General features: G+C 42.7%; 2 protein-coding genes across 4 annotated transcripts in view; both read right to left on the reverse strand.

The window, feature by feature from the left end:
- Positions 1-21,589, reverse strand: part of LOC140283077 (CD9 antigen-like) — a 237,946-nt gene that overhangs the window by 190,079 nt on the left and 26,278 nt on the right. The window lies entirely within an intron of this gene.
- rab3ip (RAB3A interacting protein (rabin3)) lies at positions 1,631-18,166 on the reverse strand. 3 transcript variants are annotated; one of them, XM_072377257.1, is made up of 14 exons: positions 17,936-18,163; positions 12,911-13,041; positions 11,181-11,297; positions 10,262-10,428; positions 10,010-10,181; positions 9,535-9,630; positions 6,831-6,908; positions 5,887-6,093; positions 5,655-5,783; positions 5,165-5,277; positions 5,036-5,059; positions 4,643-4,742; positions 3,924-3,993; positions 1,631-3,183 (listed from the first exon to the last, which is right to left on the reverse strand). In XM_072377257.1, the coding sequence occupies exons 3-14, from the start codon at positions 11,268-11,270 to the stop codon at positions 3,101-3,103; spliced, it is 1,329 nt and encodes a 442-aa protein (XP_072233358.1). In that variant the 5' UTR covers positions 11,271-11,297; positions 12,911-13,041; positions 17,936-18,163; the 3' UTR covers positions 1,631-3,100. The 3 variants fall into 3 exon arrangements, with proteins under 3 accessions (XP_072233358.1, XP_072233360.1, XP_072233359.1); XM_072377259.1 differs by lacking the exon at positions 9,535-9,630 and having other exon boundaries at positions 17,936-18,166; XM_072377258.1 differs by lacking the exon at positions 5,036-5,059 and having other exon boundaries at positions 17,936-18,160.

The raw sequence follows: 21,589 nt of genomic DNA on the forward strand, positions 1-21,589 counted from the left end.
GTATAGGTTACAGTATGGTATGTACTTTACTGTGTATAGTACGTGAAATTCTATTGCACATAGGCCATGCCATAGTGTGACACATACTTTGACACAAAGCACCTCATAGTATAGTGTACCATACTATAGTCTGCATCACTGTGTGCGTTATATTGTAGTATACATTATAGTATAATATATCCCCTACTATAGTATGTGTCACGGTACAGCACATACTATAGTATATGACACGTACTATACGTCTGGTTCTGCCAGAGGTTTCTTCCTGGTTCTGGTTCTGCCAGAGGTTTCTTCCTGGTTCTGGTTCTGCCAGAGGTTTCTTCCTGTTAAAAGGGAGTCGTTCCTTTCCACAGTCCCTCAGGCTCAGGACAGGAGATTGGACTGAAGACAAGTTTCGGTGCAATCTGTTGATTTTCTTAGCTAGGATATTGTTTTTTAACTGGCTCTATATGAATGAAATGGATTATTTTTAAATTAATTCATTAGATTTCATTAGATTATGATTACAATGAAGTGAACTCCATATGGCTTGAATTGAACTATATTATTTAAGTGCCTTGAGATGACATTTGTTGTAATTTGGTGCTATATAAATAAAACTGAATTGAGTTCAGTACTATAGTGGGGCACAAACTGTAGTATAACATCAATTTGACACATACAGATGATACAACTCTAGTTCTCATTCAAATGTCAATTCTCTGCTTAAAAATGTTAATGTTGGTTTAACTACATGTGCTGCATGGTTCAGATTAAACAAGTCATCTCTGAATATTAAAAAAAAAAAAAATCATACTAAGGAATTTCGCAAAGTTACAGTTCAGTCTGTGGAGATGCCTCAAGTCTCAGCAACAAGATTCAAGGAGTTTTTGTTGATGAGAGTTTGAGTTGGAAAGCACAAATTGACTGGGTTAGCAAAAAAATACATAAATCTAATCGGTATAATCAGGAGGATTAGTAATCTTGTTACCAAACTGTCTTCTTACACTTTATTATAGTTTAATTTATCCATATCTTTCATATTGTAATGTATATTGTTTTCTACCACACTCCTCAGAAGTTTGGTCCTGCAGAAACGCACTTTAAGACTTATTTTAAATTTAATTCACAGTTTCATTCTTATTCAACCCGACAATCTTTAGATCTTCATCCTCCAGGATTACTTACGTGCAGGTCAATTTACTGTCAAATTTAGGGGTTCCAGATTATGGAATAGCTTTTCCCATCTGGCAAAGAACTGCTTCTCTGTCAAATGTTTCAAAAGATGTTTAAAAGCCCATTTAACTGCTGTTGGGAAATTCTAATTCATACACAAATATCCTTCATGTCACACACATATACATGTGTCGTGGTATGTGCCATACTGTGGCCTGTCAGAGTATATTTATTATGTACAGCACAAGATGAAAACTTAGCAGACTAAATAAAAACACACAAAGCAACTACAAGAGACAAAAATACCACAGAACCGGATCCTTGTCGAGACAATCCTTAGCCAAGTTAGCACTCAAGTCTACAGGGATGCTACAACGAGACGGACAAAGAAAATCATCACATAAAATCCACTGCAAGATGAGCCAAACAGAGGCATGTTTGTGGTGTGAGGAAAAGACTGCACGGAGAGCAGAGGTTTCCAGAGGTATTACTGTTTTTATTTCAGAGTGTCTGAGAGAAAAGGCACTAAACCAAACCGGGAGTGATACAGAGATGTAGAGGGTGGACTCAGTTTAAATAAACACAACGTTCACAGAACACCAGGCATTCAAACGCACAACACTCCCACGCAGTTCAATATCTACACAATTCCTGATTAAATACAGCAGGAGCCATTAAAGTTTCGCACAGTCTGTCAGCATTTTGTCTGCAGAGCAGTCAGAGTTCAACTAAACACGCTGTAGTGTTTCATCAATACAGCCTGAACACTGTCCAGCAACAAAAGCTCAAAGTTAAATCACGTTTTCTAACATACAAAGTGGAGATTTATAGTCTCTGTAAAGACATTTTTATTTGGACTCAAGATCTTCTGATTATCTTTGCAGAGAACGCTCAAGAACCGATGAAAAGAAATAATTTCCATCACTTCCTTCTACATGACCTGAAATCAAATATGAGCTTTTACACAGTTTCATTACTAAACAATAAGTGGTCGCTGTTTATTGTTCGGTGTCTTATTTTTCCTGAAATGTACTCCCCAAGTTAACACAGGGCCATCATCATGAAAAAAAGCAGGGATTTATTTTCTAACAAAGATATATAAAGTAACAAAGTTTTATTTATTTTAAATTTTTAAAAAAGAAATGATCATTTTCCAACAAATTTAAGATATGAAAAAGTTCATTCTGAAATGACGTGACTCTGGATAACAACTGAATGAGTTCATAAATACAAGAGAGAAAAGTAAATCCCGATGAAATAAGGTCTAAATCTGATGGGAAAAGGGTTGGACATAAACAGGTCCGAATTTATGATGTCACAAAGAAAAAACATCAAATGTTTTGAAGATAAAGTTAAACTCTCGTCATTCCGACAATTTAGAGCGTTTTAGAATCCTCAAGTTAACAAGAAATAAAGTTGAAATCATTTTTTTTTTTATTCTGGAAAGTCATTAATTAGATTAAGAAGGTTTTGGAAATAAAGATGAAACCTGAGATAAAAGTCAAACAAAATTATACAAAATGATTTTTAGAAATATTCAGTCAGACAGCAAAACTAGATTTTCAAAACATTGGATTTTTATTTCTACTATTGAAAGGGTATTTTTTCTGTTTGTAAAGGGGAAGAAAATAGTTTTCATGTGTGTTGCCTTCATATAGTGGAGTGTCACATTTTCAATAAAGGAAAATTCAAACTCAAGCACAGTCCAGATCAGTAACAACAGACCACTGGAGTCGCACTCTTTCAGTCTTTTGTTGCGACTGAAAACAACCATTTTTTCTTTTCTCCTCACTCTCTCTCACACACACACACACAAAAACACTCACACGCAGGGAGGGAGGAGGGGGGGGTGCCGGGTGGGTCCAGAAATGACTGATGAGACGAGGGAAAACCAGAACCAGGAGGAGGGTGGGGCTGTGATTGGAGGGTGGGGCTGTCCGTCCGGTCACAGCTGGTCTTTGTAGTAGCCCAGCTTGGCAAAGGACATTTCCCTTCGGAGCTGCATCACCTCCCAGAACACCTGCTCCGCTGCAAACACAGCGGGGGGAAACAGGAGCTTAAGCATCCCACGTGTCATCATTTACTGACCTGTACTCAGAGCGCCGTCCTCTGACCAATACGCTGAAGATCCGTTTCAAAACTTCAAATCAAATCTGACTCTTTTTCTGATTGAGTGCACTGGACTGACTCCTCACAGGTCTGACAGCAAGGCTTTTATTCCACTGAGTTTGGGCTTAATATCATCTGCAATACGCAAATTAATCATTTAACAAACAAACAAATGTGCCTATAAAATTATTAAAAACAACAAAAATCCTGAAATAATTATATATTACACTTCAATGATGAGTCAAAATTTAAGAATCAAGTCATCTGAAGTCGATATTTCAAAATTTAAAAAAGATCAAAAAGATCTGCCAGCTGAGCTTCCGCCGCTGCGTGAAGGCATCTGTTCATCTGAAGTTATTTGATAAAAATCCCTCGTCTGACATCAGCCCTTGTAGAAAAATAATGAGACTTCTGAGTTTCTCTACAGGAGTCGAGCAGCGATGGTCAGTCGCTTGGGGCCATTCTACAGCCGTGGCTGTTTTATATGCCAGTAAAAAAGAAGGTCAAGCAACCAGAAATGGAAACAAAAGTATGAAAAAGATTGATAAGAGTGGCGCGATCATGACTGCGCCAGGTGGTGCAGGTTAAGGGCCCCATAAATCCCTGAAGCAGCAGCCTGTTCTGCAGCCCATCCATGAGCGGATGAGTGTGAGTCTTACCGTCCTGCTGTTTCACCAGCCCTTGATGGATGTATCGAATGTAGGTGAAGAAATTACACACTGCTGTGATCTAAAGGGAAACACAATGGACACGATTGCTCATCTAAAACGCAAATCAGCAGCTTGAATCTTTCTCTGAGAAACATTTGTCGTCTCCGGTTGACAGAGAGCGTCTGTAAGTGTTCAGGAAGCAGATCCTCAGTGAATGTGGATGTATGAACCAGTTTGGATTGGAATTAATCCCCTAGATTAATGCCACTTTAAGATATACAAGTCTTAGTCAAGGTTCCCTTTCAGATTTGACTGAGTTACATCTCAGAGTAGAAGGAAAACCATTTCGGACTCAAACTGTCCTGTTTTGTATTTCCTCTCCTTCAAAGTTGGAATCACTGTTCGAAGTAGTCACAAGTTGTGCTGAAAACAACCGGTGACATGAAGCCTGCAGTCAAATGATTTTTGGTTAACTTCTTTCTGAAAACAGAAAAAGCCTCCAGCTGAAATGTAAGACGGAATCATTTCTAATGTTTTGTGTTGCGTGACAACCGGTCCTGACAATAAGTTCACAGGGGATGTGACTGTCGGAGACAAATATCAATAAAATGTGGGTGCAATTAATCAGGGACAAGAATTGTTGCTGCTTTTAGTGTCAGGCCTGTAAAAACCACTGAATTTTGCTATCGTCTTCTAGTGATTCACTGTGTGTGCGTGCTTATACTCACTCTATATCTACAGAAGGGAGAGACGTAGTAATAGTTGGACGAGTCTCCAAACTTGATTCTGTGCTTACAGGTTTTGGTCTGACCGCTCAGGGCGCATTTTCTATAAGAGACATAAATTCATTCATTACCGTTTCATCCATTTCATCAGAGAACAGACTGAATACGTCTACCAACCAAAACAAACTATGCAGGAGTGATGCTAAGATTCAAGGAAGCAAGGAAAGAGGAAAGAAGGAAAGGGCAAACATCTATCAGGGTGGTGTCCTACACCTGGACAGCAGGGAGGAGGAACGAAGGAGTGTCATGAGAGAGCAGGAGTGTTGGAGGAGCCAGGCGGGGGCGAGGAGCAGCTGAGGACAGATTGCAAACGCTGACGGAGTGTGTCGGACTTACGTGATGAGCTCAGCCCTTCGCCCACTAGAAGAAGAAATTGAGGGAAGATGGAAATGTGACGATGAAGGAGTGAAAGCTTGATGAAGGGGAGCGTGTGTGTTGGTGTGTGTGTGTGGGAGGGGTTCTCACTTTGGTCCTCCGCACTCCACCGCTGATGCTTTGACCACGGGCAGCGGCTGGAAACCCACCGGCTCCACGCTCAGAGTGTTCTGCTCCACAGCCTCCAGGATGGCTGAACCCAGCTGAGGGACAGAGGCAGGAGTCACTATGAACGCTGAAACTGGCTTTTCCTTTCTCCACCTCACCATCAAAAGCAGATTCCCTCTGAGCAAACAGAACTAAATGGGCCTACAGGCTCAGAGGCGCCACTTCACCCGTGCATCACAGAAAATGGCTTTACTTAAGCTGCTAAGAGTGGAACGACCTTCTCCTTCTAGCCTATAAAATAAAATTGATGTTGAAAAGTTTGAAAACTTGATTATTACTAAAGCCGGTCCTCAGCCCTTTCAGACCAGAAGTGCACTCCAAGCACAGGAACCGCAGTTCCCTCAGGTCAGGCATCAGGAAGGAAACCTCCAGCAGGCGCCTTGAACTCAGCACTTTGTCTGCATTTCTGTACCTCACTCTTGCTGAAGGTGAGGCAGGGGTAGATGTCCTCACGGTAAACTCTTTCCAGGAAGCAGCAGCTCCTGTCGAGCGTCGGCTCCTCCTTCCACGTCTTGAACTCGCTGAACAGCTGACTCTCCACCTGCACAACCAACAGCACAAGTGCTTATCCACACAGGAAAACATGGAATGTCCCTGCTATTATCTGTTAAATAAAGCTCTGGGGTGCCGTGCGACGCTCCCACCTCCCTGCACTCCCGCACGATGGGCTGCGTGGCCGACGGGTCGGGCTGCGTCCCCAGCATAGCAGAGGAGGTGCTCTTGTTGCGGCTGTGGCCCTTTCTAAAGGGGGTCTTCACTCCTCCGGCAGAGGGCAGCTCACCCACGGGGGAGGTGGGGGAGGAGAGCACCAATGTCTTCAGAGCCTGGACCTCTGCCTGCAGGACGTCAATCTGAAGATGGAAGGAGGAGATACTTTAAGGGCAGAGATCAAATCTCAGAGTATCAAATCAGAAGAAAACCGACCACAAATGTTCGGAGTAATTTTCTAAATGCAGCGACTGTCATCTCTCACGATGTTCAGGAGCACCAGACCAAAAGATCCATGCAGAAAGGAAAAATAATTAGCTAGAAATGGAGAAAGCCTTCTTCATGAACCGGCCACAAAGACGAGGACAAGTTGTGGTCCTGTGGGTGCAGGATCTGTTTGCAGTTCCTTTCATCAGAGCATAATGGCAACAAAAGTGTCTGTTTGATGCAAGCTGCAGAAGAATTTCACCTTTTTTTTTTCTATCTCAGTAATACCAAAGCTGGTGTGTGCACCAGTTTTTATTTTTTGGTGCTTCTCGTTGCTTGTCACCAAAGACCCTCATCTTATCCACTCCCTCCATGAAACTGAAACCCAATGGCAGAGTCACACAGTGCAGGCATCAGTTCCTGAGTGGAGGCGTCTATCGTGTATGAAATCAGGCTTAAAATAATCTGTTTCAGTCAATAAAGAATTCTCTTCTAAGCTTAACGTCCCGCACTGTCCTGCACGCCATCTCCAGGAGGAACTTCCTAACTACCGCTTTAGATTTTTTGCAGCAACATTCAGAGAATTTCTAGTCAGGTTCAACTCTCAGATGAACTGTGATGAAACATTTGCACCATGTGTGTGTGTGTGTGTGTGTGTATTCAGTGTTGTCACCTTGCCCAGAGCTTCTTTCAGCTGTTTTTCAGCATTTGCCTGTTTAACATTAGCTTCTCTCACCATCTTGTGGGCCTCCTGGAAAACACACACACACATTGTGACATTTCAGCAAATATGTGGGTGTTTTTTTTATTTTGATAACACAGCAGCATCTACACTAACACAATGCATACAAAATTAACACTTTGCACGATATTCATACCCAGCCTGGTATGACTACCAGCACTTTGCTTCTAAAAAGCTGCTTTTTTTTCTTTTCTTTTGGGTTAAACAAGTTACAGGAAAGCACACAGACACAAAGTCCCGACACCTTCTGTGAGAAAGAGACAAGACTGCAACAAGAACAGGGAGGAGGACCGTGATAAGAAGGAACAACACGGTTTGAAGGCCAGCCAGACAGATTCAGCCTGCTTCTTGAACTCAAACATCACGGGACAATTGTCCACTTACTCTAAATGAAATGGTTTTCAAACAAATCTGATCTGAAACCCATCAGCACCTCTGACAGCAACAACCACCAGGTGCTTTATTGCTTTCAGTTGGTTAATTGCAAGTCGAAAACATCTTTAGATCCAATCCTGATTCCCCCTCTTGGACCTCGACCATGGTGTCGAGGTCCTTTTCTTTTCCGGGTGGGGGGGGCAGCAGCGGTCATCCAGTCCTTCAGCAGAGATGTTGGGGGCCATCTGATTGGTTTGGGCCTTAATCTCTGAACAACCAGAACAATGACAGCGGAGACTTGATCCAGTCAAACCAAACTTACTCTGAATTCTCCTATTAAGTTTTCTTTATAAATAATTGCATCAGAATCTTGTCTGGTGACCACTTCAGACTCCACTCTGAGTTTCTTTGCACCTTTTTGTGCCATCTTCTGACAAACGGCCTCCGTTACAGGGGCTTCCTCCTCTTACGCAGTCAAACTGTGTTTCCCCTTTGGTTTGTTTGACTAAAAATGTTGTCAAATCTGATGGAACAGAGGTTGAAGAGTGTATTTACTGGGAGAAATTCAATAACAATGCCAAGAAACCCGATACAAATAGTCTTAAGTTTGTTATTAACTCATCTTTTGCAGATATTTGCAATAAAAGGGTAAATTTAGCTTTCAAAGAGTGGGGGTGATTTTGTTGTTCTCCAACTTCTTCGCAGTAGAAAAAGTCAACAATGGATGAAACTTCTCAGAATAACTTCTTATCTCAAACTTGTTGCTCCAGGCTTCCTGGAAGAGAAGCAGCAGAATCATTCCGATAGTTTGGAGGTGCAGTGTGAAACTAACCATTTCTGCCATCCAGTTAACCCCAGATCACACATTTAAACATATATTCCATAATCTAAATGCTGGCCGTGAGCTTCGGGGTCGGTGTGTAAATATCTCTGGCATGATGTCACATTTGTGTTCACATTTGAACCGCATCGGACAAAAAACACGACCTCTGCGCTCTTAAATCAAACCAAATTCCTTAAAAGTATTTAGCCGTGTTGATTTTACTGCGCCGTAGGCAGGGGATTGATCTTTGACCTTCGTAATCTTTTATTTCCACTCACTTGCAGTGGACAGATAGGTTTAGCATTTGTTTGTGTTCAGTTGAAACAGATGGGACGTGGTTTTACAGGTTCGTCCTGCATGTGCCTAAAACTTCATCCTGAGGCCTGGAATATACTTGCTTTTAAATCCTACGTTCACGTAAGCAACCGGCTCCATCGCTGGTGCACAGAGGACAGCTCGGTGGAAGCAGGATCCTCGTAACATGACAAATTCATGACTTCATATCCCCTGTAGGCTCATTATTGGACTCGAGCTACAACTAAAGCAGCGTCTAAAACTTCCACATTCAAGTAATTGTTGAATCACAATCTTGCTAAACGTGATCCATTCGGTCCGATAACATTTGAATCATTTCTTTCAAACCCAACGAGCTCAACTGAGGACGACAGTGGTGAGCGTGCTCAGTGAGGGGTCCCCCATGTACCTCATGGGGAGGCTTGGACGAATGTAGGCACCATTCAAATAAATTAAGTTCCACCTTGAATCCAGAGCTTCAGCGGTTCAGCTCAACTTAGAACCAGTTCCCTCCGCTTCCCCCAGTGTAAAACAAAAGTTTAAAGTACCGCAATGACGAGGCTCTGTGGGGGAAAACCAAACCAGTCCTTGGCCAGTTCTTCATAGAACCAACTTAGAACTGGCTCCAACGTCAGCACTGGGACCACTTTGGTTGAAAACAGGTATTGATACACATTGATACACTCGCAAGCATAACACAACCAAACCAAATCTACCTCGATTCATGTTGATGCCACATTTGGACAAGGAGGAGGAATCAAGTCCTAAATCAGTGGGAGGCTCCCTTGTATCGAAGACAGTAACTACTCAGTGTGATGCAGCATAAACAGCATGGAAACACAAAAGCATTTTTCCTCCCTTATCTGCGGCACAAAGCACAGACAAACAATGTTGATCTTTTCTCTTAAAAACGCCAAGATCAAGAACCTGTGAGGCCTGATGGGTGCAACAATCCAATCCAGTACATTTATAGAAGTCCACTAAAAGCTTCCCAGCATTCTGCTGTCGAAGAACCGAGAGCAACAAATCTCCCTTCCATCATTTTTCTGTCCAGCCTCTGTCTGGCCACAGCCTCAGGAGGAAGGGAAGCAGGAAGCAGGAAGCAGAGGAGACAAGAGGAGAACGGAGGAGAGGTGGACCGACCTGGAAGAGACTGGCGGTGAGCTCCTCCAGCTCCGTGCCGAGCTGGTCTCTGACTTTAGACAACCTCTCACACTCCTCATCCTTCAACAGTAGCTCCTTCCACACACACACACACACACACACGGGCACATACGAAACAGAAAACAACATAACAGAAAAACAAACGTAAAAATGAACGCATGAAATCACAGCATGGCAACAACAAAAGGAGATGAAGAAACAAAATTCAGATGCTCTGACGACTCGATTTCATCTTAAAAAATAACAAATGTGAAAAAATTCATCTTTAAATAAAACATGGAAAGTTAGACGACGTCAGTGGAAGTAATGTGGTGTTTCTCATACACACACACACACACACACACGCACAGTGAAGCTGCACACACTCATTTTCAACAACCCTCAACATGCACGTGTGCAGGTGGCCGTCATGTTGTGAGGGATTCTCTCAGCAATCAAGCCTCGACAAACTGACCCTCTGAGCCTTTGCCAGCTCCTCCTTCAGCCTGTCACATCCCTTCTCCCGGACCTCCATCATGGACGGGCTGCGCAGCCGCGACAGGTTGTCGCTCAAAGCGCTGCACTCCTCCCCATCCTCTGCAGACAGGAAGTTACCCTCAAAAGCATCCGCCTCCAGGCCTGGAACGCTGCGCAGCCACAGAAACAACAGACAACATTTAATGACTGCAGAAAAGCACAAAGCTTGTGCTCTCAGTACTTTCCTTACCTTCCATTGTGGCTGTGCCGCGGGGTCGAGTACACCGGCTGCGTGGGGAGCTGGTCTGCTCGCAGGGAGGTGGGGAGGCCAGCAGGGGGCGGTCCCAAAGAGTGGGTGCGGTACAAAGAGGTGGGTGGCGTGCTCTGACGGGCAGGGGCGCGCTGCTCTGTTTGGTTCTGCAGGGCAACACGTACACATGTGAAGAAGGGAAAGCTACCAGAGTGGGTTATGAAAGACAAACAAAGACTAAAGGTGGATGTTTTTTAACACTTCTGCTGGCAAGGAGCATAATTTAATGAGTCAGAGCCAGAGACAGGTGAGAAGGATACTTATCTTACTTTAAAAATAGATTGTTTAAACAGCTTCTACATTCATTTTAACTTGTTAACAGCAATAAGCGGTGAAATGCTGCCAGTTGGGTTTTCTACACAACCAAGTCACAGCCATCAAACAACACCCTGCTCTGCTCCCACCCCCCCCAACAGAGCTACGACACCAGAATCTTTACAACCACACAATGAACAGTTGAACAGAAAGTGTCAAAAACAAACTCTATGGACAAACTTGAACTTTATGTTATAATATTAGACTGAACACACAAGCTACAGGCACGCGGGGCCCCCCCCGCTGAATGTGGGCCGCTGAACGTGGTCCACAGCGACATCCTTGTATTTAGGCTGATCTCTGAGCTGGTTCTATGCTGTAAGGTACAAACATGGCAACTCCAGGATATAGTCTGATCTGGGAAAGTCTATTAAATGAAAGTATAATAAAAAAATTTAAGAAAAATCTGGAATATAAGACTTTTCAACGGTACTGGGCTTCCTTCCTGTAGGTTTCTCATATTTATCTGCATCTGTACAGCAGAGCAAAACCTCATAAAAGAGTTCTGAATGGATAAGATGATGAATCGTAACCGTTCACCTACCTGAAGGTCAGGTGTGGTGGGCGAGGCCAAGTTCACCTCGTGGAACCCCTCCAGAGTTTCGGCACTGTTCTGACCGCTGCTGCAGGCCATAGCAGCTGCTCTCAGACATCATACACTCTGCAGACGGCACACACAGCTGTTAGCGACGCCGAGTCGTGCTTATCAAGCACACTCTGGTCGTGAAACGTGCATCACAGGGAGTCACTGGCTGCTGAAAGCCGCCTGCAGCCTCCTTTCAGTCCAGACCACAAACAGAATTAGCAACAGCAGGGGGCCAAACAAAAGCTTCAGAGCTGTTCTGTTGTGCAACCACAACCGATTTGCATCCATCCTCACTTAAAAAGTTTATTGGTAATGGTGAGGAACACTAAAACCTCCTTTAAAGACGTTCTGTCGCTGCACACCCACAGTAAGAGATGGGGGAGTAAATCCTGCATCTTAGTGCAATATTCCACATCATTTAGGCCTTTGAAGTGAAAAACAACAGCTTGGTGGTTTAGAAAGTTGTTCACATCAATAAAACATTAAAAATATATATTTTTTCCTCACTTCAATGAGTCATTGTTTTGATGATTCAACCAGACAATGTTCCCATCCATCCAAGTGTTTGAAATGCTGCTATAAACAGCTTACGATGGTAAGAAGAGGAATGAGTAACAGCCAAGCAAACAGAAAAAGAAAGAAAATGCTGATTCTTATTTCTAAAAGCATGAAAATATTGATCGTCCTTTAAACTTTCAGTTGCAACAGAAACGGGACGTTTCCTGCTTCACTGAGCAGAATGAGCCCAGCCTGCTGATTGGCTGTGATGTCAGAAAACTGGGAAACTCAAGCATCTCTGAAAATGCCCCTGAAATCACCAGAAAGACCACCCAGAACACGGATCTGCCCCCGGATTCAGATTCAGTCTGGGAGTTTTTTGCAGTTCATTTATTTTATTTCAGTATATTTAACTACTTCAACTCAAAGTCTGTGTCTGAAGCTAAAAGTTAAGCAGCAATTAGCTGAATCTGGTCTATTTGAACCAAAGCTGCATAGAAAGGATATATGGATGCTCCCCTGAGTTAACTGTAGAGCTCACAGGACATGGCAGATATCTGCGCTGTATTCTACTCAGCGGCGCTTCTTTATAGCATTTATTTTAGCTCAGTAGTAGGCTTATTATGGCCCAGGTTCGCTTCTATCAACCTACATTTAAATAGCTCTAACAATTACAGGATGAAAGCCCCTCTATGCAGAAGCAGAAAGTCCCCGTTTGCTGTGGGAAATTAACTTCCAATCACTGTCACAGATGCATCAGTTAGGATTGTGCTTCACAGCTGAGAGCAGAGTAACAGTAACAGACCCCCCTACAGGCCATTAACAACACTCTCAACAGCTTTCCCTTTACTGCGATGAGCGTTTTGAAATATGCGAGCACTTTCTTTTCCTGCCCTGGCTGGTACTGTTCGGGCCTCCACAGTTATTTACTGCTGCTGTGGCTGGATGGCGCTCACGTTGACGCAGTAAATTGTGGGCAGGTTTCAGGGCAGCACAGCAGAATGAGCGCCCTACAATTTAAACTTAAAGCAGTTTGTGGCTCGGAGCTTCAAGTCTGCAGTGGTCTGATTATAGAAATGTGGCAGCTGAATATATTGAGTTATCTGTCAAAAAGAACTGTGAAATCAAAACATATGTAGTGGAGCACCTTTCTAGTAGCCTTAACTACTGTGTGTGTGTGTTCACTGTACCATGGTGCAGCTGTGGATGGAGAGGCCGGCAGGCTGGATGGATGGAGGGAGGCGACCAGTCAGTAAAGATCAGGAAGGTCTCCAGGTGAACAAGTGGGTCAGCAAACAGAGCACACAGAAGTGTCCTTCACCTGAAAGAGGACACAGCTCTTTTTATCTTCTCCTGGACATCATCACATGTTTGGTGTTGGTCGTCACCTTTCCTTAACAGTGCGTGAAGGCGGGTTGGTAAAGGCAGGTCCATAGAACCAGGCTCCAAATCTACCTTCTATGACTTGTAATACCTGCACTAAGCTGGTCGCCCATCTGGAGCGTGGCGAGTTTAGAGGTGCTGAGTCGAGACTTTCAGGAGTCCACTGAGCTACAAAATGGAAACGCAATATGGATGGAGGGGGGGTGCAGTTATAGCCTCACACTTGTCTCCAGGTCCACTCAGCCCAGACAAAACTAATGACAGAACAAATCTCACAGGCAGAAAATAGAAAAACCCATCTGCAGTTTTATTGCCCCGACTTTTGCCTCTCAGGTTAGCGCTGAATCGTTTGATTAATGGAGGTTAGAAGTGCATGAGAGCTGCAGTTTTCAGCCGCCTGATGGAACAAACAATTGAATCGATCCAGCTGTGAAAACATAATTGCTCACATTTTACCCACATTTTACCCACTTAGGCTGTGTGTGTGTGTGTGTGTGTGTGCGCAGCTTATTATTACTGAGCCGGAGAGCGCTGCAGCTGCTCAGCTAAAAGAGGACCGCTGGCCGTGGCTGTGCAGTGAACGCACCGCGTTTTAACCCCTCGCTACTTTCACACCAGTCCAAAGAGACACACTGTGCTGCATTCAAAGGCTTTTTCAACAACCATCCTGCTTTGGTTCTGCAGCATTTTCACGTAATATTCTTAATATCAAAATATGTGCACAAGTATTAATAAGTATTTCTAAATATTTAAGAAGGTGTGGATACCTTAAAGCACTGCAGACTGAACACTTCCAGTTCCAACATTTTATGGAGACAGATTGGACTGGTTTCACTCTTTGGGTCAAACTCCAGCAGAAACACACACACACACACACACACACACACACATCAGACGCAGCAGGAACAGTAAGTCTATTGTCCTACCAGAGATCATTTATTGACATCAACATCAGTTTATGAAGTTTTTCTCGTGAGTCTTTGTTTCTTTTGGGGGTTGGACGGCTGAGCAGCACACCGGTCGCACCTGCTCAGCCTGGTGAGTGTAATAAGTGGGTGGATCCTCCCTTTTAGTGTGTACACAAAGGCTGAGTTAGAGACTAGTTGAAGAAGAAAAATATGGCTGATGTGACTCATGAAACTCGGTGTCACTGCTGTAAAGCCTCAGCTGCTGAACCGGACCTGCGAGTGGTTCTGGATCAGTATCACTGCGTCACCTTCTGCTGATGCCCGTCATCAGATAACCATTTGGATCAGGTCTCTGATGCATACCTGAGGTGATCTAAATGCAGCGAAAGCCAAATCAAATCACATGTGAATGACCCCTCTGGTGCTTTTCTCTAATATTTCACCATGGTGATCTGACTCCGCTGTTAATTTGGCTTCTGCTCATCTGTTAAGAGAAATCCAACACTCTGCGTAATTAAAGGAAACCTTTCTCCCTCCAGGGTTTTACCTGCAAGAATCACCTGCAGCAGAGTCGTTTCTTCTCAGCATCTGGGTCAAATGAGCAAGAGAAACAGGCAAAAACCACCTAAAGCGAGCATTTCTTTTCTTTTCTCATCCACTGCCTGCTTGGTCCTCTTTATTTACTGTCCAATCTCGTGTGAGCGGCCCTTTCGTGTGAGGAAAATGTACGGATGTCTGAACGCCGTCACACAGACCGAAGGAGGCTGACATGATTTGAAAGAGACTAAAGATCATTGTGGTTATTTTCTGAGTCCAAACAAAGTCCAAAACTAGCTACAATCAAGTGTGGTGTGTAGTTTCATTTGATTCTCGACTGAAAATAGTTCCCAACAGAATGGAGCTCATCTGGGAATCATCGAGGCTTTTGCTACACTAAACATGTCTTTAGCACCGAGTTTGCAGATTAAAACCAGAGAAAACGTCCGAAAATCTGAGGGAAGCTCACAATATTTTTGACAAACTACTTAAATCCCGGAATAGGATGAACGCTCTTATTCAGAGGAGAGTGAAATGGTAAAAATCCTGTTCTGAAATCGTGCACAGCAGCGTGCACATACTTCAGGACTGAGGCTCCACTGGCTGCCATTTCAACTTCACCCTCAATGTTTGCTTTCTGGGAGACTAATCAGAAGCAAAAGTAACAAATCCTCAAATCTGAGAAGCAAATTTGTTTCAAATTTTAAACACAACAATCCCACGAAAGGCTCTGATGGTGAGGCGAGTGTAAACTGCTGCGTAATGCTATAAAACACACACACACACACACACACACACACACACACAGGACGGATCACACGCTGTGTTTTCAGTATCCACAGTCATGACGTAATGATATGAACACAGATTACAGCGGAGAGCCTGTCGGTCCAACCCGGGAGAAGCCGCACCTGCCTCAAACCGACCAATCCCTCATCTCCCCTTCGGCCTGTCTCCATGGAGACCGGTCCTGGAGAGCCTGCGGTAACCCGACACCCCAAGGGACCCTGATTACAGATTCAGTTACTCCAGCCGCCTGATTGAGGCTTGTCCCGTGTGTTTACAGGGTTTACACACAGCTTTGTGTCGTCCCAAACCCAACCACGACTCAACCGGACGGCTGAACGGATCCAAACGCTCAGCAGGCGGCAGCCGGTGCAAAAACAAGGGTTCAAGTCAGGCTCTATGGAGAAACTGGCTTTTTAAGCTCAGCAACAACATGTACAATCTTCATTTACGATCTTCATACTGTTTGGCTTGGTATTTGATAGATTGTTTCATTGTGGATCATCACTCCTTATCATGTTTTATCAGCTAAAGTCCAATGTTGAAGGCAACATCAGTAGCTTCGTATTTATGGTCGGTTTTGACAGGTAAAACTTCACTTCTCATCTTAGCAGTATTTCAGCCAATGGACGGTGTGATCTACATTATTATCTTATTATTTTGGGGGGGTTGCTGCAATTAGTTCATTATCAGAAAAGCAGTCTGCAGCAACTGATCAGGATAGTAGTTTAAAAAGGACAGATTCCAGCCGATCTCCTGCCTCTCAGAGGAGAAAAAGGGTTGCTGTTTTTCTCACTTTTATAAATATTTCAAATTGAATTCATGTTGTGTTCGGTGCTGTCTTGGGTTTTCAGAATTTGCAACAGGCTTTTCTATTCTTTTCTTAAATTCCTGCATCAGCCAGCCACTCTTAAATTGAACAACAGTTAGGCTTAACCATATAAAATGACTCATTTTGGTTGCACAAGAACTGCAGCTTGTTTACACTGAGAAGAGTCTCTCTGGTCACAGCTTCCAGCTCTACGTTCATCCCAGTGAATCTGGTTACAGGGTCATCTGTGCGCCGACAGGCTGAAGTCACGCCTGGAGTCGAGTTATCCTGCTCAAACAACTCCTGAACAGGCTGTGTTTTAGAAGCAGAAACTCACCTGCTTCTGGGAGCAGTGACAGGGAGAAGTGGGTTAGCGACTGAAGTTAGCTTCTGATTCATCATTGAAATTAACTGGAAGAAGAGGGTCTTTCACTATTCTTTTTTTTTGGGGGGGGGGGGGGTAATTGATGAACCACAAATTCAAAAATCCGCCAAAAGAACTCTTTACCATCCATAACATAATATAATGTTTTCATTTGACCTTTTTAAATTTTGTCAATTTTTATCTGGACTTGGCCTTCAATGCTACATTTGCCCAAAAAAAGGTAGTAAAATTGCCCCTTTATCCACTTTTAAAAAGTTTTTTTTTTTTTAAAAGAGATTTTCATTTTTGTCAGATAATCTAGTCCAGACAAGATTATGTCTGACAAGATCTCCAGGGGTCCAATTATGGGCCCCCTTTTTGGCATTTTTACAATCAGATTAAGGGTTTCATTAACCAAAAAGTACGTCTTAAAGTCTTAACTGTATTTAGGATGATTTAGTCCAGATTTAATGAGTTCTGAAATGGACCTGATCTTTTTTTTCACAAACATAATGAAGGCTTCACAAATCAAAACGTGCGATTCAAAGAGTCTTTATTATCTGTAGGTCAGTGTAGTCCAGATTTTACGAGCCTAGTTTAGACTATGTGCCAAAAAAAGGTGCGTGAAATTCAGCAATTTCCCTCTGAATAAGTAAAGCTTCTTGAATCTTGAAATGACCCTTTAAAAAACGAATAGTAAACCAACTTCACCGTCGTTCTCAAGAAAGTTAGCATACGAGCTAACATCCCATTAACTGCTGACAGGGGCAGACGGCTGGTGGAAAGCTAACGTGTGCTATCTGACACCACACGCATGAAACATGCATGAAAGCAGCGACTCCTCTCGGTCTGATGGTTTAAGTTTCACTGGCTAACGTTGATGATGCGGCTGCATTTAGATTAGCCCGGCTACCTCACGTTAGCTAACGGATTAATTGACATCAAGATCATTTAAATGCAAAGTATGAGCATCTCATTTAGCTGTGAGAGCTAGGTTAGAAAAAAAGATAAATTAACCATCTGAGTAAATCGCCTTAAAAAAATAACACGAGTCTCATTCTGATTGTTAATAAAAAAAAAACGTAATCTGAATGCTGGAGGATTACTGATAATGAGGGAAACCCTGCTTCCATTATCGGCCACCATTCAAGAGCCCGGCCAGATAGCCAACTTCACCGTAATGAGAAGATCAGAATGCAAGTATCCCAATCACAAATTGTATGAATAACAATAAATATGCTTAAGCACCGATAGACTGAGTCTGCGGTCGCTTAGTTGTAGGGAAGGAAATAAATAGAGCAACCATGTCCGATAATGAGAACACATTACATTTTGATGCATCTGCAAGCTAGCGGGCAAACCAGTTTATCTTAACTGAGCTAAGAATAATGACGCCACTCAGGTTTAATGATAGCTGTGGACTCACCGGACCTCCGTGTGGACCACAGCCGAGCCAGTCGGTCTGCCTCCCGGTAACGTGCAGAAACAACCCGACAAACAAACAAACGGACGCGCAGGAGCGGCTCCTGACGCAGAGGTTGACGGCGGGTGCGTTCAGGTACCACTGGGAAACTAGGGGACGATCGACACCATCTTCCAATGCTTGTAATCTTTGCAGATTTTTTTTTACTGAGTTACACTTTACTCCAGTGTTTACTGTTTTACAACGCAGACTACAGAAAACTGTGATAGTATGGGGTCTGAAAAATACAAGAGAAATATAGCCGTACACTCATTTCTCCAGCAGCATTTATTGAAACATATGCAAAACATGAATAGTATATAAGGCAAAAGCAGAGTTTGCACAATTCTAGCAAGCTTGGAAGTCAATTCTCGGTAGTTCACCTTCATTCTTCCACACAGCCTGGACCCTCTTAGACAAGCTTTCCTGTAATTTCTTTAAGTAGTCTTCGGGAATACTTCTCCAGGATTCATCCTGTTGCCACTAATTTTCAGTCCACTTCTTGTATCATTTGGCATCATTTGGCCTTTTCTCCCTGTTTCCCTTCTTAAGAATGGCTTTTGAAATGGAGACCATTTCTGATGAGGCTTGGGCCAACAGTAGATGGATCAGCTGAAGGTCCAGATGCATCTCTCAGGTCCTGTCAGGTCTTTGCTGGATTTTTTCCTCTTTCTTAAGGACATCACTTTCAGATCCTGTTCATCTGCTGTAGATAGTTTTTTAGGCCTGACACTTCTTCTTTTGTCCTTCACTTACTTTATGGACACACAGCACACCATACTGAGTTAGGCCATGCTAAACTGGACTCAAGCACATTAATGACACCATTAGCAATCATTTTGAAATGAGAATGAACAATTCTAGTGTTAAAAAATAGCTCCAGCTGAGACAGACCTTTTGTTGATCCAGACACCTACTTGCAGTTTCTTGACACCTTCTTGGAAATTAACCAAGTCCACCTATATCATAGGCAATCAAAATAACTGTTTTTTAAAGATAATAATAACCACCTGGATTTAACTAAGTAAATAGGTGAAAGTCTCCCAAATTACTGCAGTCATTTCTTTTACCTTGTAAAAATGGTTAATAGACCTTATGTATGGAAGAATGGTCATAGAAATGATAGGCGACAACAGTCAGCAAAAGACATGCAGGAATTGTGGGATGAAAAAAAAGCATTAATTTGAGTCTTAATGAGAACACTGTGAGTGCATACAGAGGTCCCATTGTTTACTCTGTGTGAAAAGCATGTAAGTTTAAGAGACAGGGCAGAAAATGGATTTAGCTCATATGTAGAGCTGTCTGATTTCTTTATCAGAGATCAAAAAGAGGCCCACAAGCGCAGGAAATGAGAATTATTTTCAGATTGAAGATTTTTTATCATACAACTTCAGAGTCTACATCCTGAGAGACTTTGTGAATCTTTCTGAAAAAAAAAATTAAAAAAACAGGAGAAATGAGTCATATCATCATTTGGGTTTCACAGAAAAGTCGATGTCAGGATTCATGTGAGTAAAGGTTAAGGATCCAGAGGTAGGACAACCAGAGGAGGGGGGTGGAAACAGGCGGTGACGGTAAATGGTTGTGTTGTGCTTTATTTCAAACAGAAATAAAGAAGGACGAACTGACAAGCCAGAAGGATGCCGACAATAACATCCACAGCAACATCACTGAGCTACCAAATGACAGGGTTGACCAGAGAGCTTTAAGTACTGGGAGGGTTGATGAGTTGAGGGACAACAGGTGGGCGATTAACACAAAGCTGGTGGGAATGAGACAAAGGAACAAAACCAAGACAACTGAGGAGCTAATATAAGCAGCCTGGGGTAATGACAAGGAGCAGAAATACAACAGAATCAAACATAGAGGACTGAAAACTAAAACAGAATACAAGGAATGAAGCTCTAACAAAATACAAACAAAGAACACAGAACAGACAAAAGCAAAGCACTGAGAAATAAGTGATGAAGAAATCAAAGGACAGAAAACCATATGAGCTCATCTTGAATGCAATGGCAGCAACACGTCTAGAAAAAGTTGAAATACGGGGAAACAAAAAGCTGGAAAAGTCAGTGGTAGTAGAAAGAAACAGCTGGAGGAACATGTTGCAACTGATTAGGTTAATTGTCAACAGGTCAGTAACATGACTGGGTATAAAAAAAAAAGAGCACCTTAGAGAGGCAAAAAAAAGATATGAAGACATCTCTGTGTAAGAAACATGGCCAAAAATCCATATAGTCCTGTGATCTTCAGGCCCTCGGGCAGCACTGCATTCAAAACAGACCTGATTCCGTCAAAGTAATCTCTGCATGGGCTAAGGAACGCTTCCAGAAATCATTCTCTGTGTGCATAGTTCACAGATCCATGAATGTAGCTTAAAGCTCAATCGAAGAAGAAGCCACATGTGAACATGATCCAGAAACACTGCCGTCTTTTCTGGACGCAAAACTCTTTCAAAATGGACTGAGGTAAAGTGGAAAACCGTAGTGTGAACAGGTAAATGATGTCGGGTGTTCCCAGGCCACTCGGTCTAAAATTTGGAGCATGTACAAACAAAATGGGAAAATTATAAAAAAGGGAAACATACAGGTAGATGAAGGAAGAAAATGTACAACAAAATAAATAAAAAACAGATGGTTATGGAGGCATAAAACAGTACTCCGGAGGCAACAGATGATGACATGTGTTTTATTTAAAGAAACAAAATGCACAGCTGAGCTGGAAAACTAAACAAACTAAACTTAGACAACCTCACAGGGAGAGAACCAGAAAGAAACAAGGAGAAGACCAGTTGGTGCATGCAATGATGGGGATCTGAGAAGGACTGAGATTCAAGAAGCTGAAGGAAGCTAATGAGAAAGTGACTGCTGCTGTGACTGAATGAGTAGACACCAGGGGAAAAGACAAAGGCAACTGAGGACATCTAGGGGTAATGACAAGCAACAAAATCTAAGCTCTGAGGACAGAACACACAGCAGAGGCTAAACCAAGGCACTAAGAAGCACTAATTCCATAGAAATGACTAAGAACCCAAAAGGAGAGAAAAAGCCTAACCCAAAAGCTATGGATCGTGACACCTAGAGGAAATATCTAAGCCTTTTTATTTTATCTATATGATACCAATCAGGCTTCAGCCACAAGGTGGCACCCAAAAACAAAATATATGTCACCTTATCTTAAGCTCTTTGTTGATGGTGAGATTGTCAGAGTTCACGTTTGCACTTTTAAGACTTTCCTGGACTTAGTTTGAACAGTCACCGTGTCAGTTCATGTTATTAGTTTTGATCATTCTATTCTGTCTTTTTTATCTTCAGACCTGAAAATAACAAGATAACGCTCAGTTTCAGTGTTATTTCTGGAAGCTAGTGTAATCAAATATGTATTATCTGAAACTATAACCTTTTGATTATGAGTCATATCCATATATTTATAAGGTGTCAGTATGATTTACTGAGCAAAAAAAAGAAAGGGCTCATGCAGCTTAACGGTCCCTGTGATAAGGATTTGTCTCTTTTTTTGGAACATGTTTTTTTTCCTCTTTTATTTCATCTTCATCCACTTACTGGTTGTTCAGTAAGCATATTGCATCGTACTTGTAGATGAACCATTGGGTTATGT

The sequence above is a fragment of the Leuresthes tenuis genome, unplaced genomic scaffold (assembly GCF_036924035.1).
Source record: "Leuresthes tenuis unplaced genomic scaffold, fLeuTen1.0.hap1 SCAF_23, whole genome shotgun sequence".
Lineage (NCBI taxonomy): Eukaryota > Metazoa > Chordata > Actinopteri > Atheriniformes > Atherinopsidae > Leuresthes > Leuresthes tenuis.

Excerpts from the sequence above, each read along its gene's own strand:
- rab3ip (XM_072377257.1), bottom strand. The coding sequence starts at position 11,270 with ATGGCCTGCAGCAGCGGTCAGAACAGTGCCGAAACTCTGGAGGGGTTC. Across the intron at positions 5,784-5,886 it reads TCGTGCGGGAGTGCAGGGAG|GTGGAGAGTCAGCTGTTCAG; the intron begins GTGGGAGCGTCG and ends TTGGTTGTGCAG. Across the intron at positions 3,994-4,642 it reads CTCCCTTCTGTAGATATAGA|ATCACAGCAGTGTGTAATTT; the intron begins GTGAGTATAAGC and ends GTTTCCCTTTAG.